At 50.3% G+C, this 22,150-nt stretch overlaps 11 protein-coding genes across 11 annotated transcripts; 7 read left to right on the top strand and 4 right to left on the bottom strand.

The window, feature by feature from the left end:
• Positions 1-27: 27 nt before the first annotated feature.
• Positions 28-873, top strand: M438DRAFT_310120 (uncharacterized protein; the record flags this gene model as incomplete). The annotated part of the gene is made up of 1 exon (XM_029902406.1): positions 28-873. One exon carries the CDS (start codon positions 28-30, stop codon positions 871-873), a length of 846 nt encoding a protein of 281 aa, XP_029766291.1.
• A 799-nt stretch (positions 874-1,672) lies between these two features.
• On the bottom strand, positions 1,673-3,644 carry M438DRAFT_341792 (GTP-binding protein Obg/CgtA). The gene has a single exon (XM_029904590.1). It carries the CDS (start codon positions 3,579-3,581, stop codon positions 1,845-1,847), a length of 1,737 nt encoding a protein of 578 aa, XP_029766290.1. The 5' UTR covers positions 3,582-3,644; the 3' UTR covers positions 1,673-1,844.
• Positions 3,645-3,843: 199 nt separating this feature from the next.
• On the top strand, positions 3,844-4,972 carry M438DRAFT_341791 (NAD(P)-binding protein). Its single transcript, XM_029904589.1, has 2 exons — positions 3,844-4,811; positions 4,870-4,972. The coding sequence occupies exons 1-2, from the start codon at positions 3,854-3,856 to the stop codon at positions 4,893-4,895; spliced, it is 984 nt and encodes a 327-aa protein (XP_029766289.1). The 5' UTR covers positions 3,844-3,853; the 3' UTR covers positions 4,896-4,972.
• A 37-nt stretch (positions 4,973-5,009) lies between these two features.
• M438DRAFT_371109 (uncharacterized protein) lies at positions 5,010-6,151 on the bottom strand (the record flags this gene model as incomplete). The annotated part of the gene is made up of 3 exons (XM_029908234.1): positions 5,010-5,496; positions 5,557-5,840; positions 5,897-6,151. The coding sequence occupies 3 exons, from the start codon at positions 6,149-6,151 to the stop codon at positions 5,010-5,012; spliced, it is 1,026 nt and encodes a 341-aa protein (XP_029766288.1).
• A 617-nt stretch (positions 6,152-6,768) lies between these two features.
• M438DRAFT_341788 (putative peptidase) lies at positions 6,769-8,564 on the top strand. The gene has a single exon (XM_029904588.1). It carries the CDS (start codon positions 6,861-6,863, stop codon positions 8,238-8,240), a length of 1,380 nt encoding a protein of 459 aa, XP_029766287.1. The 5' UTR covers positions 6,769-6,860; the 3' UTR covers positions 8,241-8,564.
• A 792-nt stretch (positions 8,565-9,356) lies between these two features.
• Positions 9,357-10,536, top strand: M438DRAFT_310106 (BNR/Asp-box repeat protein; the record flags this gene model as incomplete). The annotated part of the gene is made up of 1 exon (XM_029902405.1): positions 9,357-10,536. The coding sequence occupies one exon, from the start codon at positions 9,357-9,359 to the stop codon at positions 10,527-10,529; it is 1,173 nt and encodes a 390-aa protein (XP_029766286.1). The 3' UTR covers positions 10,530-10,536.
• An 820-nt stretch (positions 10,537-11,356) lies between these two features.
• On the bottom strand, positions 11,357-13,125 carry M438DRAFT_393879 (S-adenosyl-L-methionine-dependent methyltransferase; the record flags this gene model as incomplete). The annotated part of the gene is made up of 2 exons (XM_029909132.1): positions 11,357-12,843; positions 12,900-13,125. The coding sequence occupies 2 exons, from the start codon at positions 13,123-13,125 to the stop codon at positions 11,420-11,422; spliced, it is 1,650 nt and encodes a 549-aa protein (XP_029766285.1). The 3' UTR covers positions 11,357-11,419.
• Positions 13,126-13,375: 250 nt separating this feature from the next.
• Positions 13,376-15,677, top strand: M438DRAFT_351417 (oligopeptide transporter-like protein; the record flags this gene model as incomplete). The annotated part of the gene is made up of 3 exons (XM_029906712.1): positions 13,376-14,143; positions 14,216-15,425; positions 15,490-15,677. The coding sequence occupies 3 exons, from the start codon at positions 13,376-13,378 to the stop codon at positions 15,675-15,677; spliced, it is 2,166 nt and encodes a 721-aa protein (XP_029766284.1).
• Positions 15,678-17,149: 1,472 nt separating this feature from the next.
• Positions 17,150-18,664, top strand: M438DRAFT_288067 (uncharacterized protein; the record flags this gene model as incomplete). The annotated part of the gene is made up of 5 exons (XM_029901648.1): positions 17,150-17,324; positions 17,375-17,606; positions 17,654-17,838; positions 17,893-18,127; positions 18,183-18,664. Coding segments are annotated over exons 1-5 (1,269 nt in total), but the record flags the coding sequence as incomplete, so codon positions are not given.
• Positions 18,665-18,793: 129 nt separating this feature from the next.
• M438DRAFT_361499 (NAD(P)-binding protein) lies at positions 18,794-19,831 on the bottom strand (the record flags this gene model as incomplete). The annotated part of the gene is made up of 4 exons (XM_029907512.1): positions 19,745-19,831; positions 19,122-19,697; positions 18,884-19,068; positions 18,794-18,832 (listed from the first exon to the last, which is right to left on the bottom strand). The coding sequence occupies exons 1-4, from the start codon at positions 19,818-19,820 to the stop codon at positions 18,794-18,796; spliced, it is 876 nt and encodes a 291-aa protein (XP_029766282.1). The 5' UTR covers positions 19,821-19,831.
• A 787-nt stretch (positions 19,832-20,618) lies between these two features.
• Positions 20,619-21,755, top strand: M438DRAFT_258600 (uncharacterized protein; the record flags this gene model as incomplete). The annotated part of the gene is made up of 3 exons (XM_029899743.1): positions 20,619-20,897; positions 20,952-21,339; positions 21,391-21,755. Coding segments are annotated over 3 exons (1,032 nt in total), but the record flags the coding sequence as incomplete, so codon positions are not given.
• Between the last annotated feature and the right edge of the window lie 395 nt (positions 21,756-22,150).

Raw genomic sequence — 22,150 nt, 5'->3', positions numbered from 1 at the left:
TTGCCCAAGAACATCTCATAAGTCATCATGAAGTTCACCACTGCTCTCGTTACCGGTCTGCTGTCAGCTAGCACCGTCGTTGCTGCTCCTGGCACTGCCATGCGCCGCAAGCGTGCTGATGCTGCCATCGCTGCCTCGCGCGCCGGTGTTCTCAAGGCTCCCAAGCCTTTCATCGCTGCCACCAACATCACCGCTGCCGTTCACGGTCCCGAGAACAAGCACGTCAGCTACTCCACCAACTGGGCTGGTGGTGTCCTCGAGGGTACTGGTTTCAAGACTGTGACCGGTACTTTCACCATCCCCAAGGTCACCGTTCCCTCCGGTGGCAGTTCCAGAACCTTGTACTCTGCTTCTGCTTGGGTCGGCATTGATGGTTACTCGTGTTCCTCTGCCATTCTGCAGACTGGTGTCGATTTCAGCATCCAGAACGGCGCTGTCACCTACGACGCTTGGTATGAGTGGTACCCCGACTACGCTTACGACTTTACCGGCATCAGCTTCTCTGCCGGTGACAGTGTCACCACCACCGTGACTGTTTCCTCCAAGTCCGGCGGTGTTGCCACCATCAAGAACAACAGCAAGGGTACCTCGGTCACCCACACCTTCACCGGCCAAACCGGTGCTCTCTGCCAGACTGATGCCGAGTGGATCGTCGAGGACTTTACTCAAATCTCTTCCAGCGGACAGGAATCGCTTGTTCCTCTTGTCAACTTTGGGACCGTGACCTTCACTGGTGCTTCGGCTACCACCAGCAGTGGTACTAAGATCGGCCCTGCTTCCGCCGATGTTATTGACCTTATCGCTGCCAATGGCAAGACTGTTCTTACTGATGTCACCGTCGGCTCTTCCACTGTTTCCGTCGTCTACGGTTAAGTGGTGCCAGTTGGATGGTGAATGATAGATATGTTGAATAGAGATGATCTTCCTCATTGGATGAAGACGGGGAAGCTGTTGGTAGTTTTTACGTAGATGAACATGAATTGATGATCGAGTTCGAAGCAGAGTCTTTTTCTCCCATTTCCCCTCTTCTGACACTATCGCAATTCCTCATCATATCATGTATACCTATCTACATACTGTCTTGTCTAGAACCGACTCAAGTAGAAGGCGCGATTATCGTCATGGCAAGGTGAAAACATAGATGCAAACATCGAGCGACGAATGCTTTCAGGTGTCTCTCAGTACGTACTCATAGCCTCGGAAGTATGATGCCAACAAAGAACCAAAATTTCTCAACCCTGGTTTTGACATTACTCTAAGCTTGAGCATACTCGAACGTTCCCCGAGTTCCATGAGTATATGGTTTGGTTTTGACTGCTCCAGTTTTGACATCCATGTTTCTTAAGTGATGGTTTGGATTGGGATGACAGGAATCGGCAAACAACAATGATCCATCTATGAGTATACTTTGAAGTATCAGTGGTTTGTGGAATTTTGTGTTTGACTTGTTTGCTGCTGTATAACAGATACTCAGAGTTAGTGGTCTTCTTCTGACGTGTATCATGTCTGAGGCTTTTCTGGTCGCTGCTTTCTTGTGCTAGATTTAGAACGCTTGGTTGGAGTTGTCGTCTGGACTAGATGGAATTGAAGAAGGCATAGAGTTTTCTAACTCGCACAAGTGGGATGAAGATGTTTCTGATGGAGAAAAAGGAAAGAGTTGGTAAGTACGTTCGTCGAGATCGGAGGTCTGCATCATGTTTGCAGGACTATAAGTATATCTTGGAAGGGGCCAGGTAGCTGTAGCTAAGAAGTGCAAGATGAAAAATCTAGTTCAGACAATATGATACATCTATTCGTACAATGAATGCATCCCCTCTATGCCAACCTTGTGATCGCCGGGTCTTCTAGTTCTCCAAAAGATCCACCACAATAGGGGTGATTCTCTCCACACCCTGCGCTTTAATGGCACTAATAGGAATCGCATGCAACTTCTTCCTCCAAGCATTTTTCTTCCCACTAGGATGTATTTCCACCCCTTCCCCAACCTTCTTCAAATATTCCTGCAGCGCCTTGAAATTCTCCCTCGTTTCCGGTAAATCGGCCTTTGTGGCAATGACCAACCACGGCTTTGAGGAAATAGGAGGAAGTTTCAATTCAGGTAAGATGCGAGAGCCATCGGGGTTGAATAGCACGGTGTCGCCATCTTCGAAGATATTTGCGGGTTGGGCTTTTACGAGGGGGGAGTAGCGGACCAGTTCTTTTTCCTCTTCGATGCGGCGTTCGGATTCGGCGTTTACTTCTTGGTCGCGGAGGAGTTCGTATTGGCCCACTTCTTTCCAGAGGCCTTTGAGGGCGGTGATGGCGTCGCCGGCGCTGAGGTCGATGACGAAGGCGAGGATGCCGGCGCGCTCGATGTGGCGGAGGAAGCCGAGTCCTAGACCGCGGTCGAGATGGGCGTCTTCGATTAAGCCGGGGATGTCGGCGATGGTGAAGTTGGTGCGAGGGGGTCCCTTTTTGCGATCGGAGAGGGCGACCAAAGGGCGGCCTTTGTGGTTGTCGAGGACGACTGTGCCGATGTTTGGTTGGAGGGTTGTGAAGGCCCAATTGCCGATGCGGGCGCGGCTGTTGGTGATGGCGCGGAGGAGGGTACTTTTTCCGGCATTGGGGAGGCCGACGAGACCGACGTCTGCGAGGAGTTTGAGTTCGAGTTGGATTTCGACTTTCATGCCCTCGTCGCCTTTAGTGCCGTATTTCGGGCGGGTGATACTCTTTGTCACGAAATGGGGGTTTCCTAGACCACCCATTGCTCCAGCAGCGAGAAGTTGAGGGGCTTCCATTGGTGCATCCAGATCCAAACGTATCGGTGCCGGAGGTTGGGCCATGGCGATTTGCGATCTACGAGGTCGAGGTAGAGGAGGGAAGTCGGCGGAGGTGAAAGATTGTGGCATGGCGCCAGGGAATAGCAGCCATTTGTCTCGTCTCCATTTGCGGGTATTGTCGACGACTCCTGGTTGTTCGTTGTCCCAGTTGGCATCTGCACCCATGGCCTTTGCTCTCTTGTCTGCCAGCTCTTCCTCTGCGATAGGGTCGTGTCGCCACACCTCTCGAACGATAGTACCGACCGGTACGGTGATCAAGATGTCCTCTCCTCTTGTTCCTCCTTGACCTTTTCCTTGACCGTTCTTTCCACGACCAGCTTTTAGAATTCCTCGTCGCGCAAGCTTGTGCAATGAGGTCTCGCCTTGCACGGCCTGGATATAGATATTTCCTCCTGTTCCTCCATCACCACCATTAGGCGGACCATTCTCGATGTATTTCTCGCGCAAGAAACTGATACAGCCGTGGCCTCCAGCGCCTGCATTCAGGACGATCGAACATCGGTCGGTGAAGGGTGTGATGGAGTATGAGTCGGGTGGTGGGTCCAATCGATCGAGCTCACTTTCCGGTGTGTCGTCGAAGCTCTCATCCTCATGTCCTCCCTGGGTGCTGGAGACTGTTGCGATGTGCCTTTTCGTCAGGCATTGAAGCTTTCTCTTCGGTCGTCCGAGTTGCAAAGAAGTCCTCAACACTCGCGGCGCATTGCTCCTTGACGTGTACAGACACGGATATAGAAAGGGCAAGAACATGCCGTTGGGTGTCATTGTGCCTTTTTCCCGATCGCGCTCAGAGCGCAAAGAATAGGTAACGATCAGTGGCAATCACCCTTCAACAAAATAATCAGGCACGTCAAGGTCTCCATGTTGCAAAAGCCTAAAACGGCAGGATTTGGCGGAGATCCTCCTGGGCCGAGGTTTGTCGCCTAGACTTGCGACCTAGGTTGGATCGATATATTACCCCTCAGCATGTCCTATATATTGTCTCCTTCCTGCAGGGTCTGTTGGTTATTATTCATCTTTCATTGGACATATTCATCATGGCTAGCATTCTGAAACGTGCATCTTTCTCACCAGTCGTGACCGGTGCCGCTTTGTTGGTACTCCTCAAAGGTCCCGAGAACATACAACGACCAGTCTATGACTATCTCCACCAACTATTGAAACCTCACAACATCGAACGCTTGATCACAACTTTGAAATGGCTGTTCGCATACGGTCTGATCAAGAATGTCAACGAAGCCATCAACCAACTCGCCCGCAACAACTTCTCCCTCCGCTCCAGCAAAGCAGATTGGGACTGGAACAACGAAATCGCCATAGTCACCGGCGGCTCCTCAGGCTTCGGCGCCCTCTTCTCCAAAGACCTTTCCCAAAAGGGCATCCACGTCGTCGCCATCGACGTAAACCCACTCCCCTCCCACCTCGAGAACAACCCCAAAATCTCCTTTTTCAAATGCGATGTCACCGATGTCGAAGCCGTCAACGCCGTCGCCGCAGAAATCAAATCCAAAATCGGACATCCCTCTATCCTGATCAATAACGCAGGAATAGGCGGTCAACGCCCCATCCTCCAGACCAAACCGGAGCAATTGAAGAAACTCATGGGGGTAAACTTGTTCGCTCATTACTACCTCGTTCAAGCTTTCCTCCCCAATATGTTGGAGAACCGCAAAGGCCATATCATTTCCATCGCCAGTATGGCTTCCTTCTTCACCACTCCCGGCATTACAGATTACTCTTGTTCCAAAGCTGCGGTTTTGGCTTTCAACGAAGGCTTGAGTACGGAATTGAGGACTATTCACCGTTGTCCTGAGATAAAGACTACAGTGGTGCATCCCTTCTTCGCGGATACGCCTATCATTGCTGCTGGAAAAGCCGAGCTTCAAAAAGCTGGTGCTAAAATCTTGGATCCGCAGGATATCAGTGATGCCGTGGTGGATCAGATCTTGAATGCGAGGAGTGGGCAGATTTTGTTGAGTAATGGGTTCGGACCTGCTATGAGGGCATTTAGAGGTCTGCCTTGGTGGCTCCAAGAAGGTTTCAAGAGACTCACGGAGAGTGATCTTTCGCATTATCTGAAGAAGTAGATTCGATGTGGACGTGTCTGTGGTTTTATGTTTCATGTTGATTTTGAGTTAGATATGACTTTGGGTCCATCACCCCTATGTAATGACATTTGTATTTGACTTTGGCCTACAGGAGAGCGAAAGCCAGACCGGACAGTCCGATAAGAGCAGCTGCACTCATGGTTGGGGCAGCAGCACCGGTGGAAGGACCACCGATTGCAGTACCCGTGACACTGCCAGTAATACTACCAGACACCTTTGTAGCACTAGCAGACCTAGTAGCCACTGCCTCGACAGAAGCAGCAGTGATCGTGTAGGTAGTATTCCACCCAGTAAAGGTATATGTAGCGCCACTAACAGGGGTCTTGAGAACACCATTGATATCGCTGTAATTGCCAGTGGCCGAGTGTATCGGGGTAGGTTTTGCGTAGTCGGTAGCATTGTCACCATAAAGGTTAAAGCCATAATCAGTGCAGCTGAAATTTCCACTTGCGAGGCGAGAAGCACATTGCTCCAAGCTATTGTTGCCTGTGGGGTTCTGCTCGATGTAGATTTGTCTGACGAGGTCAAGAGCGATGGGTCCGGGATTCTGATCGGGACAAGTATCATACATCCTGTAGAGTCAGTCAGTCAGATTGGCAATAACAGATATTTAAAGAAGATAATCAACTCACGCAGCAGCTACAACGCCATAGTAGCAGCAGTCGCAGCCGGGAGTTGGAAAGTCCTCTCCCGAATCATCATCATCTGTTATGCCATTTTCGTCCTGAACTTTCTGCACGCAGCGAGGCCAACCGGAAGAGGCTTTTTCGAAAGTGTTGACCACATTGTTGAGATTGCAGCTGCATACTTCAGCGGCATCGGCAGGTGGAGGGAAGAAAGGCAGAGACAGAGTTGCCTCGTCGGAGCATGAGGTGTTATAAGCGACCATCAACTGTTGGTAATCGCAAGAGTAGACCTGTGTAACTTGTCAGCGATATGAGCATATATTCAGAGTGAGAGATTATGCGATACCCTGTTCCAGCAGTTTGTAAGAGCACACTGAACCCTGTTCTGCAAACCGCTGCAGAGAGGGTTCAGATATTCATTGTCGTAATTTTGCGATTCCCAGCATGTTTGCATCTCCGAAGGTGCAGCGCATTCTGTGAATGTGAATGGCGGGTTCACACGATCAAAGATGCTGCTCGCAAATGGATAATCATCTTGCTGTGCGCGAGCAACGGCAGACAGAACCACGAGGCCGCCTAGAATGGTTCTTTTGCAAATCATGATGACTTCTTACCAGTGTTCTGCTGGAAGAAAAGAGAGGAAAGAGGGCGCTTACTGTATAAAACACTTACATTCCTGTTAGGCGACTCATCTTGGCTGTGTCGAAGGATTCAAGCACGGTCGCTAGGCAGCAGTATTGCATCCAATTTGCTGTGCATGAGACGAAACAGAGCCGAGTCATGTCTATAAACATAAAGTGTTGTATACTCGTTATACAAGGCTCAGTCGCACAAGATCTGGCTGGTTGGCGAAACCAGACTGACGGTTCAAGCGTGTTGCCGAGTGACGATGATCTGGGAGAGGGTGTTTCTTCTCCAAGTCCGGAATCGGCCAGTGGTCATCAGCGCATCCTCTCAATTCCGAGTTCTGACAGACGGTTTATCCTTTCGCATCGTGAGCCATAGGATTCAGTCATCTGAACAACGTTCCAAGATGATGGGCAGGCAGAACAAGAGAAGATGTTGCAAGCGTGCTTGGAGAAGACGATGGATCTTCGGCGATCCCGGCGATGAAGGCTCGGCTGGCAGATCACTCCCTCTTTCGATCAAGACATCTTCCCTGACGTACTTTGTCGATGACTTTGAGGCTTGTGAGTCAAAATAAGCAAGCTTTGTATACAAAATATGTGAGTCTAGCTTTTTATATCTCGGTAAGGGTCCTTGGTGTTGTTTGGTTTCTTTTCTCAATATTCCACTCCATCTCGACCACAATGTTCAAGGCGGCGTTACTGGAGACCATCGACGCAGAGCGACAAGATTTGATCAGCTTGCTTCAATCTTTGACACGCGCAGATTCGTCGAACCCACCGGGAGACACAATAGCAGCAGCATGTGTTGTTAGTACATTTTTGGCATCTCGCGACGTGCCTGCGACGCTCATTGCGCCAAAGAGCGATGCGCCGAATGTCACCAGCACCTTTCCGGCAGTATCTCAATCGCCCGCTCACAGCCGGTCTTCTTCTCTACATCAACTAGATGGCTATTCCCCTAGCCGAGTCGACTCTCCTTTCGCCGACAGTGGCATTTCGACACCGAATCCTGGCCCGCGGTTGATCATGAATGGCCACATCGATGCTTTCCCTATCTCCGAAGCCGAAAGATCGCAATGGACGCATGATCCCTGGTCAGCAGACATCGAGAACAACCGATTATATGGACGCGGAGTAGTAGACATGAAGGCTGGAACTGCCGCGACCATTGCTGCATACACATACATCTTCGCGCATCGACATTTGTTGAACGGTACTGCTGTTTTAGAAGCAGTGTCTGACGAGGAAACTGGTGGCCGATGGGGTAGCAAATACCTCTTAAACGACGATGACAGAAAAGAAACCTGGACCGGGGATGTAAATCTCAACGCTGAGCCAACCGGTCTACAAAGCATACGATTTGGCGAAAAGGGCACTCTGCGGATAACATTCACAGTCAAGGCCAAGGGTGCACATGGAGCATATACACATCTGTCGGAAGGCGCGATACGGATTGCTACGAGGCTTATCACTGAATTGGTCAAGCTTGAGGACTTCACGAATTTCGAGGTTGACCCGGAAGTACGGAGATACCTGGACCGACAGGAAGTGAGGGATACAATCGATGAGATCATGGGTCCTGGAGCTGCCGATAACATCCTGAAGCCGACAGTAAATGTTGGAACAATAAGTGGTGGCACCAAGGTCAACACCATTCCTGGCGACTGCAAGTTCGAAGTCGACATACGCCTCCCAATTGGACTCGTGGCCAAGACCATCCTCGGAAAGATCGATGCTACTCTCAAGGACTTCCCCGGAGCCTCATATGAAGTGCAAGAAGCAGCTTCAAATCCACCAAACTCATGCCCCTTCGACCATGCTGTCACGCGGGCTATAGCTAATAACGCCGAACACATACTTGGTCGCAAGCCAATTGCCATTCCATCGCTCGGTGCCACGGACGCAAAGCATTGGAGATACAAAGGCATCCCGGCATACAGCTTTGGACTCTCACCAGAAGGCATGGCTGGTATTGATGAGAGTGTCGACCTGGATGAATACATCAACCTGGTCAAGATACTTACGTTGACCGCATGGGACTTCTTGACGGGCCCCGAGTAGGTCATTGTTCCTGCTTGTTTACGATCTAGAGTCCTTCATGGGCATGATATATTGATGATACACAAAAGCGGATTCCTTCTTGTACATAACATGCGCTAAAATATACCCATGCATTTTCTACCTTTACACCATTGGCATCCGCTATCCACCTTGCAATCGGCTTCATCCTCTTTCCAAAACGTTTTTCGACCTTCCAAAAACAAAAGCAGAAGCCTTTACCAGACACACAGTGACCAGGCAAAAGGAAAGATCAATGGAGTAGCTGGGAATCGAACCCAGAACCTTCTCCACTCAGTAATGCTCAGAAAGCGATGCTAAGAAGATGTCATACCACTAGACCACAACCCCTTGATGTGGTGTGCTCGAGCGGGATCACATATAGTTTTCGAAACGTGCGTCGGGAACCGAGATTCATCCGCAGGCTCTTGTGTCTGTGAGGCCGCTGATCTTAGCAACAGCCTTTGGCGTACTCTTGCTGTCTTGCTTTTCGTTTCGAAACAATGGCGTTCCAGATAGCAGAACAAGTGCAAGATCGATGCGGCACAAGAAGAGCAAGGGCATGATTGTGAATTATGAGACTGCTTCGGAAGGCGCAGCAGACAGCCGGCTTTCTCCATGAAGCCAAGCAGCTCATCTCCCACTTCGAAGCAGCCTCGCCGACGAAGCATCATCCTTCACCACGAAGCCTTCACAATCAATGTCGACCACGTCATTTAACATGCATCGGTCCGGCACAGTATGCCGACGGGACTCTTTTTAACCGCGGTCATCTGAGGAAAGGCGTTGTCTCTGTGGAGGCTGGTGCGGGGATCGTGGGGCGGACCAGAGATCGCGGCATGCCCTTGTCGATCATTGACCAACTTCGAAAACTGCTATATTGTTCCTCCAACCAGCGACAAGCACCAAGAGTTGTAGTGGGTGGTACCTGCATTTTATTATGGTTGAAGGGTTCGGTTCGGCAAGTAAGACCTCTATTATACCAGGACTGTGGGCAAGGTGGATGAATTGATATTTACCGTGTTGGACTGCTGTGTAAGAGAATTCACAGGTAGGTTGGAATAAATACGCAGTAGGTTCGCCGTTTGCTGTAGGCAGAGACTCAAGTTCACAGACACGATGAAGTTCTTCTCACTACTAGCTGGCGCCGCCGCATTGGCAACTTCCGCCGTTGCTCAATACACCAACAGCACACCAACTGGCGACATCGACCATGTCACCATCTTCACACCTCCCAGAAACTACACAGTTCCCAGGACCCTCTACGCACGCAGTGTTCTTCTGAACCAAAACTGCGAAGAGGACAATGTGATTCTCGCAACCTGGGAGAACTACCTCTACAACAACAACTCGAACCCTTACTTCCCCATCTACCAGTCTTACGATGGCGGCCACACTTGGTCAGAGCGTTCTCGCGTTTATGATCAAGTCAACGGATGGGGACTGAGATACCAGCCTTTCCTCTACGAACTGTCTGAGCCCATTGGCAACTTCACTGCCGGCACCATTCTGCTTGCTGGCAGCTCCATTCCTGACGACCTCTCCGAGACTCAACTCGAACTCTACGCCAGCACGGATAAGGGTTACACCTGGAAGTTTGTCTCCCACGTCGCCCATGGTGGTGAGGCTCTCCCCAACAACGGACTGACTCCCGTCTGGGAGCCTTTCCTCATGACCTACAACAACTCTCTCATCTACTACTACTCTGACCAGCGCGATCCTCGCTACGGTCAGAAGATGGTTCACCAAGTTTCGTCCGATCTCCACACCTGGGGTCCCGTCGTCGATGACATCGTCTACGGTACCTACGACTGGCGTCCTGGTATGCCCATCGTCTCCGAGCTTCCTCTCGGCCAATACATCATGACCTACGAATTCTACGGCGCCGAAGAGGCAGATTTCGCCGTCTACTACCGCATCTCCACCGACCCTACAAATTTCAACGCCAGCATTGGTCGTCCTCTCATCGCCACAGACGGCACTGTCCCGTACGGCAGCCCTTACAACGTCTGGACTCCCGTTGGAGGTGACCTCGGCACCATCGTCGTCAGCTGCGGTAACCTGGGTGAAGTCTTCCTGAACCACAACCTCGGTGCCCCCGGTGCTTGGACCAAGATCAACACTCTGGAACCGGCTTCGTACACTAGAAGTTTGTTGGTTCTTCCCGGACAGGAGGATATCTTGATCGTTGGTGGTGGTGTTTTGGGTGGTGAGCACAATGCTGTTACGGCTAGCTCTGTCAACATCAAGCCCAAGGCTCCTGCTTTTGCCAAGTGCAATGCTAAGAAGTGAACAAGCGATATATAGCTCTTCTAATGTGTATCTAATATTGGATCATACGAACTTCCCGCCAACTGCTATCGATGTAATTGTATGGCCTTCGCTCGTGCTAGAATCGTCACTCGACTCTCTTGTTGCAGCAACTTATGATGATGCACTTTATTAAAACGCACGACACTGACCAAAAAGAACATGCCGTCCAAAGAAAGCGATTACCTCCCACTTCCCAAATGTATCTCATTTATCTTCGGATCAAATACACCGTGAAAGCATGCCGAGAACATGTCGAACCAATTAATTTTCTTTTCTCGTCTTTTTTCTTGCATCAGGATAGAAGCAGGGTGACACAGTTGACGATGCTTTCCGACCACATATCCCATTTTCTCGCACAACCACCACCTTTGGGAACTTTGTGTTTTGGTCACAATATAGCTTAGAGGCCTTAAAATGGAAGGCCGAACTCTTGAATCGACATGTCTTCCCATCGCTGAGTTATCACCAAATATAGCTTTTCCGTCTGGCTTTCCATGACTGTCAAGACGAAACACAATGACACAAAGGGCATTCCTGCTGCAAACTAGTGTTCAGGCTGTCGAGGTCGAATGAGCATCGCACAGGTCACATACTGCAGTAGCTGGCAAGAAGACCATCAAACAAAGGTTTATGCGATCGTTAGCAGGCAACCGACCCTCATGTTGATGCTCCGATGATAGGCCATGCATAACTGTTATGCCGCTACACACATCTAGTCTTGGCATTCTTTTACACAGCATAGCCTTGCATAAAAGCAATTTAATGTCACACCCAAACACTGGAAGCTGAAGACAGTAGATCGGAGTGGGAAGAAGAACAAATCGCTTTTTGACATTTACAAATCATCCAAGAATCTAGCATATTCCCATCTATCGCATGTACCAAAGCTGCTTATCCTTGGTCTCTGCACCCTTGATCTCCCAGTCCATGGAAATGTTCAAGTTACGCTTGGCATCCTTGTTCTTCTTGAAGGTGACGTTTCCAGAGATGACGGTGCCTTGCTTCAAAGCTTGGTCGTCCTTTTCGGTGGCGTCGATCATCAAGACACCGCAGCGCCAGTGGGTTTCGGGACCGAAGGGGCTGGTGGTGAAGAAGACGGTCTTGTCGTCGTCGCTCTTGGGGGGCTTGACGCTGCGGAGCATGCCGGCGGGGATCTCATCCTTGCGGGACTGGAGGAAGAGAGTGTCGAACCAGGTGCAGAAGCCGTCGAGGTTGTCGATGTCCTTGTTGAGAGTGAAGCTGACGTCGGAGGTGAAATCGAGGTCGGCGACCGTGACGGTGTGGAGATCGAGGACCTTGAAGGGGAGCTCGTCTGTTGATCTGCCGACGATGGTGTCTTTGTTAGGGTAACGGACCAACGTGTCTTCGTAGATCTTCTCCATCATGGAGGTCATGTCGAAACCGTAGACGTCTCTCCAGAATGTGATGTTGTCTGAGATCCAGTCTTGGTCGGCGAGAGGGGCGAGGTGCATGGTGCAGTGACTGGGAACCATGAGACCGTCGGGCTTGAGGTATCTGTCTCTAGCGTAGAGGACGGAGTCGAGCATGGCTTCGTACAGAAGGCAGTAGCCCATCCACTCGCTGACAATGATGTCGACCTTCTCGATGCCATCGGGGAGTTGGATCTCCTCAATCTTGCCTCTGACACAGGTGATGACCTTGGACTGGCCGTTCATGGCGATGTTGGCGCGAGCCTTGTTGATGATCTCGGAGTTATCGACAGCAATGACGCGAGCGGCACCGGCCTTTGCGCAGAAGAGAGAAAGGATACCAGTACCACAGCCAACGTCCAGAACAGTCTTGCCAGCAAAGAGATGCTTGTTGGCATAGATGAAGTCTCTATAAGCATCTGTGCGGACAGTGTCCTGGAGCATGGTCTGATGAATGTCGTTGTATGAGTAAGAATCGAAGTATCCGGGATCCTGGTGGTTCTCGTTCTTGGTCTTGCTTGAGCCAGCCTCGCCCTCCTTGGAAGGCTCGTTCCAGCGGTCATCCAGAGTTTTCTCGACAGTTAGCTTGTACTCGGCGAACTGTTCGCGCAGACGAGCCAACTGAGCCTCGAGCTCGGCAGTCTTGTCGCCGGATGAACCAATGGGCAAGTCCTGTCCAGCGGCATCTTCAGAGTCCAGAACATCATCCAGGGAGAAAAGCAGAGCATCGTCTTCCAGAGCAGGCTGCATGTACTTGTCGTCCTCGAACAGAGATTTTGAAGAAACATCGGGCTTTTGGTTGCCGTTCTTGGCCTCGCCGCGAATGTAGTTGACAAGCTTGATGGCACCGAAGAAGTCAAGGCCTTGTTTTTGTTAGGGGAAAATGAACAGATCAAATCAAAATCGGAAACGTACCCACCAAAATCTTTTGTAATCTTCAAGAAATCGAAGTTGTGTTGTTCGGCAGCATATTTGATCATGGACGCGGCATCAGGAAATGTTTTGTCGCTGAAAAAGTCCTTGACTTGGATGTCTTCATTCTCCTCGGGCTCAGCATCCTCCCAGCCCTCGCTGTCTTCACGCAACAACTCATCGATTGATGAGGTGCTCGAGGCGTCTGAGGAATCAATATCGTCGCGAACCATTTTTGGCAGGTGTAATTGATAGGCCTGGGACTTGATGGCCGGCGGGCAGGAAATATTTGCTAAAAATGGGGTCGCGCTTAACTCCGTTGTTTCTCCGAGAAGGTCAGCGCCCCTCGAAACGTCATGTGAAATCACGACATTGATAAGTGCTGTACTCCTTCAATGAGTATCACCCACCGCTATTTCTACCTGGGACCGCAATAAAGACGCCATGGCGCCCGACAGGGGCTCAACGGACAACCACGACGACATGGACGGGCACTCGGATGCAGCATCGGTCCTCTCGTCGCGTGCCCAACAGCCGCAGAATTTCACCCTCCGCTCGTTGCTCCTAGGATTGGCTATCGGCACTGTCATCTGCTTCTCGAACACGTACTTTGGCTTGCAGACAGGATGGGTCTCTAGTATGGCCATGCCTAGTGCGTTGCTGGGCTTTGCGTGGTTCAAGGCCGTATCCAGGACCTTGTCGTACCCGTTCACTCCCGTCGAGAACGTTCTGGTGCAGTCTGTCGCTGGATCTGTTGGCACCATGCCTCTGGGATGCGGTTTTGTTGGTGTCATACCAGCTCTGGAGTACCTCCTCAAGCCCGATGAGACTCAAGGAGAAGGCACTGGTGTCCACCTTTCCCTTACAAAGCTTATTGTCTGGGCTGTGGGCATCTGCTTCTTCGGCGTAGTCTTTGCTGTGCCATTGCGAAGGCAGGTCATCATCCGCGAAAAGTTGAAGTTCCCTTCAGGCACAGCGACGGCCTTGATGATTGGAGTCCTCCACGGAGGAGAAAAAGACGCGAAGATCATCGACATGGACAACGAGAGCGAACATGAAGGAAGCAATCGACAAGTTGAAGAGGAGGAACAGAGATTGATTGCGGGTGCTCCGACACAACGCAGAAGGCAACAACAAAACGTCCAAGCCCAGACTTACGGAGATGAAGAAGATTTGGGAAAGGACGATCAAGCCAACTGGAAAGGCAGGATCAAGCTTCTGACCGTCTCATTTGGTATCTCTGCCATCTATGTACGTACCTTACAATCCAATTGTTGCGCAACAATGTGCGAAACCAATCTGTGAGCTCACGTGTATTGTCAGACTCTCATGTCCTATTTCGTTCCTCAAATCCGCGATATCCCATTTCTAGGCATGTATCTAGCAAAAGACTGGCTCTGGACACTGAACCCATCACCTGCCTATATCGGTCAAGGTATCATTATGGGTCCTGCAACCACTCTTCACATGCTTCTGGGTGCCATCATCGGATGGGGTGCGTTGTCTCCCCTTTCAAAGGCCAGAGGATGGGCACCTGGTGCTGTGGATGATTGGGAAAAAGGTAGCAAAGGCTGGATCGTCTGGGTCAGTCTTGCCATCATGCTGGCAGATTCCATTGTCAGTCTCGGCTGGTTAGTACTGCGTCCAACGATCCAACTTGCTCGAGTATTCGGTCCACGAGCCAAAGATAGTATCGCTAGAGGTACCTGGAAGGAAGACCTCCGCAATTTTACTCATCCTCATATGAGAGGGTACAGCCCTGTCAACCTCAACGAACCCGATCATGGTTCACCCGAAACTGATGGCTTGATATCTGGATCTACGCAAATTAGGAAAACTATTCAAGACACACCAGAGCCAGATGCGCCACCTGAGCATCTGATCAGCAACAAGGTCACCTTGATTGGACTTGTCCTATCTCTAGCCGCGTGTGCTGGAGCAGTACATTACGCGTTCGCAAATCTCATTCCCTTCGCTCTTACATTATTGGCATTGGTGCTTGCTCTGCTCCTGTCGATCATGGGTGTACGCGCTTTGGGAGAGACTGACTTGAACCCGGTGTCTGGCATCTCAAAATTGACCCAGCTATTCTTCGCTCTGGTCACTCCATCGGGCTCGCCAAATGCGGTGATTGTCAACCTTATCGCCGGTGCCATCAGTGAGTCCGGCGCTTTGCAAGCGGGTGATCTCCTCCAAGATCTCAAAACTGGGCATCTGCTCGGTGCGAGCCCGAAAGCGCAATTTTGGGGCCAGATTATTGGAAGTGCTTTTGGAGCTGTGATCAGCGCTTGTATCTACAAGCTCTACACCCGAGTGTATGAGGTTCCTGGAGGTATGTTCCAGGTACCCACTGCCTATGTTTGGGTATTCACCGCACGTCTTGTCACTGGACAAGGTCTGCCTCCTATGGTGGGAGAGTGGGCAGCTGGAGCAGCAGCTGTATTCGCTGTTTTCACAGCTCTGAGAATATACGGAAATTCGACAGGAGCAAAGTGGACTCCCTTTGTTCCTGGAGGAATTGCAGTAGCCGTTGGTAAGTCGATATTTCGCGTACTAATGCAGGTACCGAAGCAATGTGCTGACAAAGATATTTCCAGGCATGTACAACACTCCTTCTTTCACCCTGGCGCGCACGATCGGCGGCTTGATCAACTGGTATTGGCGCAGCTGGCGCAAGGAGTCGGAGACACCCATCATCATTCTCGCCAGCGGTCTCATTCTGGGCGAAGGACTGTTCAGCATAGTCAATCTGGGCTTAGCATCTTTGCAAGTCCCGCACTTGTAGGGTGGCCGCCCGTAGTCGTCCGTGGACGTTTTTGAGTGCATGAATCATGTTCATGTCTTGAATAATGAATGAGTAGTAATCATAGTAACCTATTTTTTCGGGAAAACGCGTCGATACAGCAAAAACTCAAGTGCCGTGTTCCTGGTGCTGGGGAGAATGATGAACAGTTTGATACAAATTGAGTTTGGTACCCTGCCAAGGCGGACGCTTGGAGGGGGCCGAGGCAGCGAGACGCGGGTCCGGAACGGCGGCAACCACGGCACCGACGATTCTCCCAAATGCCGTTCACTCTGATGGAACTCTTGGGGCATGTGCTCCCGACACTTGTCTATAAACAACATCATTCATCGATCAGTCGTTGATCAAGTGGTTATGGCTGATGAACTAGCATCACGCAAACACACCCAAGTTTCCTTTTTGTCATCATCTCGACCCTTGCTCCTCGTGGCCTGTGGAACTGCGGGATATGGCAGCCGCGATCCATCCCAAGGATCCTCCGTCGTTTCAGGTGTTAAGGAATCTTGGAGACTCGAAAGCCGTTCGCGTCAATCTCATGAGCTCGGCCTGTGAAGGTTTTCTGACAATAGTTTGGCTTGAACTCAACCCTGCACAGCTCTGCTGTCGGTCGCGAAACCGAGCTTGAAATCCTCCGCTTGCAAGCGAAGATAGTGGCTTGGAGTAGTCTCGCTCCTCTCGCTAAACTAATCAACCGTCATCAGCCTCCAGGGTCACGGCTCACCAGCAACACAAGCACTGAGCACTGTTCCCACTCCTCCCCTGATCGTGCAACCTGCTGGCTCGAGCGGGCGATCATGGTCCACAAGCTTCTTTGCGAACGAGCAGTCTCGAAGGACCGGCCAGTTCATCAACGTCTTCGCACTAACGAACATATTGAGACCTGTGTGCAAGAACGCCTTGGGCCTGCTTTATCGCTTCAATGCCTACTTTCTGTCGATGATCTACCACTGCAAGAAGATACGTGCGCTACAGAAGACAACGGTCTGCCGCCATAAAACATGCTTTTCGCCTGCCTAAACAGCATTCATGGCTGTACGAAGTCTCGGCTCGCTACCGGCATAAATCAATCTCCATAACGAAAGACTAGGCGAGGGGCCTATCAGCCACCGGGCACTATACAGCAATCTGCCGTAGCCTACCTAACAACCGCATCTCCATCATCATGCCACGCCATTGTAGTAAAGTGGATCTGGAAGGGTTTCACCTCGACTAGACATTCTAGGTTGGTGAAGTCCCCAACCCGCAAGGGTTTCAAGATTGTAGACAGGCTTTCAAGCCACCCTTTTCGATCAATGGTGTCCGTTCACCTAAATTGTAAAAAGTAACGATTCCTCAAGAGACCCATCTACTCGGATGCAACAGCCTCCACCCTCCCTTTTTGCTCAAAGCCTTGACCTTTTGCATTGCTTTGGGTCAATCTTCATGACCTGAGGGGACCCCCAAGACTTATACCACTCTTCTTTTCATATAATCTCTACATTGACTCGGCGAGCATGAGTAATGAACCCCAGCATATGCCTCATGAGGTGCTTGCTGCTGCTATTCCTGTGTTGATCTATTCTTTCTTTTGTCTTTCCCTTGGAGTACTGCTTGTGACTGTCCTACATAGGACTAGGGATGGATTCAATTGTGAGTCTGTTCACGCCTTTTCGTACCTGCTGTTGCTAACCTTCCAAAAGACGTTATATTGTTTGCTCTTGCCACGACATGTACGACAGTAGTCTCAATCATCCAGCAGTGTAACTACATTGCCAACTGGCATGATTTGAGAATCCAGCAATATGAGCAGTCCATCATCGTCAAGGGCAATCCGGCGCTGGCGTTGGGTCCCCTGTCTCGAGGCTTCAATGCTGTCTTATTCTGGACAATCTTGTACTTCTATAATGTCGACTCAGTGACCATGCTCTTCTGGTGGGTCATCTATGTCGTCCTAAGAAATATGGTTCTAACAAACCTAGGGCTATCGCGCTGGTCTTTAGTGTCTGGAACATTCGCCCAAGATGGCTTCAACGATGGCAGAGCCACATCAGCTGGGCTTCCAAGGTCCTTGCAATTGTGCTGCCAGCCTTGTTCTCTGCCCTCCGCAAGGGCTTCCAGGTCAATGCTGGATTCATTGGCACCTTGATCTTGATGAACCTACTGAGTATGTTATCAACCGTGTTGGTCAGCACTATGAGATAGAACTAATTCGTGATAGTGCTTGTCAGCTTTGCTGTTGGTGCCATTTGCGTCATCCTCATTTTGTTCAAATACCTGCGAGCCAAGATAGGATTCGACAGCTATGCATCTGCCTCCAAATCATATCCAGCCGGCAGCGTAGTGACAGGTGATGCCACAACCAGTCGGATTGGTCACTCGGGACCGAAAGGACTCAAGGCCCGTGTTGATGGATGGCTGGTCGTCCGCTTCTCCATTGCGTTTCTGATTTTGAGGTAAAATATTATTCTTACTTCTCCGACAAGTCAACCATTCTGACATTCATTGCAGTGGCTTTGAGATCTTTCTCATCTCTTTTGAAATCAACCGATATCACAAGACGAAAAGCGCAAAGATTGCAGGCGCACCGGATTTTGGCATCCACGCGTCGGTGGTCGACGTACTCAACTACCTTCCTGGAGTTACAGCAAGTCTACTCGCTTTCTTACTTTTCGGAACAACAGCGCAGCAACGAGCCATGTACAGACCTATGCTCGCCGCTCTCCACCCCACAAGATGGCGCAGTCGACCAAAGTCAGCACGATTCAGCGGTAACGTAGATCAATGGCATCGTATGCAATCAGGAGAGTCACGGCCATCCGAACAGACCGCATATGGAGATATCGAGATGCAATTACCGACGAGAAAAGACAAAGTTGTCAGAACTATTGTTACGACTGTCGAGAGGGAGGAAGCACTTTTGAGCCCGTCACCGCCGAATATTGGTATGGGGAACATAGTGGACGAGGAAGAGCTGGGTAAGAGGACAGGAGCTTTGGGTAAGAGGTTGACGAGGTAACAATACGCCTCTATAACCACTGACATGAATATTGTCACTTAATGCTTTGAATACAACTTGATGTTGTGCATATATGCAGCAGACCACAATATTCAAGCATACTCTAGTAGCTGTTGGGCATAATATTGAGGCGCCCTCCATCCTATCAATGATCAGCGATGTTAACAAGTTTACTGGAGGCAGGTCGACTTACAATCAGCAGAACGTTTCCGTTGAGATATGCACCGGCTCTGGAAGTAAGGAAGAGGATAGCGCCTGCCATATCTTCCTCATCTCCGGTTTTCTCAGCCGGGATATATGACTTGTCGAATGCACCTTCTTCTCTTGGATCCATTGTCGCATGGGAGATCAAGCTAGTAGCCAACTCCGAAGGAAACACTGTCATCCCATCAGTCAGCCTCGAACACGTCACTTCTGAATGCAAGACTTACGACCAGGAGCAAGTGCATTACACCTAATGTCAAACGGCCACAATTCGCTCGACAAATTCTTCGCTATGTGCAAAACAGCAGCTTTGCTGGCCTTATACGCCATGCTCTGATTAGGCTGTTTCGAGAAGCCAGCAATACTTCCCGTAACCAAGATTTGACTCTTCGTCTTGCTCGCGACTGGGTTTTTATTACCCTTATCCAACAGTTCCAAAAACGCATATGCTGTAAACAATACAGCTGTGACATTGATATCGAATGTCGAAGCCACGGCATCCCAGGATTGATTCATAGCGGCAGTTGCGTATTCTGCAATGCTGACGTTTTTGTTATTGAGGCCTGTAGCTGGACCCATGGCTCCACTGTTGCAGATTAGGAGATGGATGTATCCGATTTCTGATTCTACACGAGCGGCGATTTCTTTCAGGGTGTCTTTGGAAGTCACATCGCCGACGACTGGGATGATGACGGAGGGGTTGTGGGATGCGGCTTCTTCGAGTTTGTCTTTGCGGCGACCGATGATGTAGATTCTTTTTGCTCCGTTTAATGCTAGGGCTTTCGTCATCATCAGACCGATGCCTGTGGTTTGTTAGTTCTGATTGGCATAGTGTGATTTTGATAAATACCCGTGGCACCTCCCGTAATTACTGCCACAAGACCATCGACTGAGAACAGATTGTTCCGTTGGTAGATATCAGTCATATTGCAATATGATGCACAAAAGAGTACCAAGGGGAAAAGAGTTTCTTTGCAGTGCTTATCTAAGATATTTATGTCCTTGTCGGATAGTCGGGTAGAAGAGCGAGCTCCGAATGTTGGAGAGCATTCTTGGTGGAGCAAACGTCATCGGCAATATATCTTTCGGAGTTCGGGGGTGCATCTGCTTTCTCCTAGACACAACACTGTGGTGCTTTTGATGCTCACGAAAGATGCTAAAGTACCTGTGGCTGGCAGATTCTTCTTCGAGATGGAATATGCAGGGTGAGTCGACACAAGATGTTGTGAAACATGACATCAAGGCGCGTACTGGCGCGCTGCAGCTCGCTCCCGTCGTTGTTTGTCCTATCAACAAACGAGCATTGTTTGCAAGCTGCTTCACGAACTTTCGCGCTTGAGCTGTATCAGAAGGGCGACGGGAAAATTGACGCAGTCGCGTTGGAACCCTCCTTGTGGCGCCCACGAGCACTCTAGCCATTTCAACGACAGTTGATTCTGACGACAAGAGGAACATCCGCTGGCGAAAAGTGCGGTGCAACACATCTCCATCATGTACAGATCGGTTGTCCGCAAGTGTTACAGTTCTGCTTCGGCGAGTGTCCTCCATGTAAAGGTCTTTGCACAGTCCCGCCAGAGATGCGTGTCAGCCATAGCACTACAGGGCGTGCGCTACTTCAGTCAGACACTGTCTTCCAATCACGCAGCCCCCGCTCCTTGTAAGTATGCTACCAAACAGGGAAAGCGCTTGTGCGACTGATATGTTCAGCATTCGACATTGACCACGAATTCTTCAACTTTACGCGTGGTCGTTTCCTCTGCGACGAAAAGCTTGAGCTGAAGCGTCGCCATCGCACCTTCAACGTGTACGAGCTGATGAGAATTGCAGCTCAGGCTGTTGGCGCAACGCACTGCAACCACATTGAGAAACTGCCCGATGGTACGTGCAACAGGATCTTGCTGCTATCGATGGATAACGGCAAGCAAGTCGTTGCTAAGATCCCCAATCCAAACGCTGGCCGCCCTCACTTCACTACGGCAAGCGAAGTAGCGACAATGAAGTTTGTGAGTAATCGGTGTTAGCCACTGGCACTGTGTTTAGAGACTGATCATGAGAAGATGCGCGAAGTCGTTGGGACTCCACTCCCAGAGGTGTATGCATGGAGCTCAAGGGCACACGAGACTCTCGTTGGCGCAGAATTCATCATCATGGAAAAGGTAGAAGGTATCACTTTGGAGGAAGCCTCGCTGCCATTGGACTCACCAGAAATGTTTCAAGTCGTCAAATCAATTGCCGAGCATGTACACGCGTGGTCTTGTTTGACATTTGAACAATATGGCTGTCTCTACTTCGCCCGGGACCTTGAACGCCACTGTCTTCCCGCTTTGCGATACACCGACAGCTCAGGAGTTCAGATATCGGACAAAAGATTCGTTGTTGGTCCTTTCTACCATTACGACTATCTGGACAAGACGCGAGACACAAAGAGACAAAACAATGGTCCATGTGAGTGCTTACATATAACACATGGTTGCTGCAAGCTGATATTATCGTCAGGGAGCTCTCTAGGAGAGTTCCACACTGCCATCGTAGAGCGCGGACTTGCTCGCCTAGAACACACTGCTCCCCTCTCGCCTGCGACCGGTATATATGGCCCCGGTCTATATCAGCCGTCATATGAGACAAAGATACGCGCTCTCAATGCTTATCTCGGAATTTATCACTTCATGATCCCTCCAGATCTCTCATTCAGCGCTCCACACATATCGCATTGCGACGTGGAAAATCGGCACATATTCGTGGATCCCAACAATTCAGCCAAGATCGTGGGGATCATAGGCTGGCAAACAACAGCGATACTGCCTTTCCACTTCCATCGGCTAGAACCTGGCTGGTTCCACCCCCAACAATCTGAGCCAGACTGTGATGATGATCCATCACTGCCATCAGATTACAAGATACGATGGAAAGAGCAAGAAGAAGCGCACTCTCTACAACTTCGACGAGATCTCCGCTGCCTTTACATGTCCCACCTAAAGGACCGGTCTTCAAAGGCTCTCCAATGCCTCGAGATATGCGAAGACCCAGTAGTCCATGCATCCACGTTTCCTTTCACCCTATTCGATGTGAGCGAGACATGTTTCCTCTTTGCGATTATGATGCTGGAGCACGAATGGGAAACTCTACCTCGCGCCCAAGGTATGGCTTTTCCCATCGAGTTGTCCGACGAAGAAAAGCAATCCATCGTCAGTGACATTCTAGGAGTGCGCAAGGGCGTCATGCTGATGAAATCGCTGCGAGAGTCGCTTATTGAACT

The sequence above is a fragment of the Aureobasidium pullulans genome, assembly GCF_000721785.1.
Source record: "Aureobasidium pullulans EXF-150 unplaced genomic scaffold scaffold_1, whole genome shotgun sequence".
NCBI classification, from domain to species: domain Eukaryota; kingdom Fungi; phylum Ascomycota; class Dothideomycetes; order Dothideales; family Saccotheciaceae; genus Aureobasidium; species Aureobasidium pullulans.
This window is presented reverse-complemented; position numbering and strand designations above follow the sequence as displayed.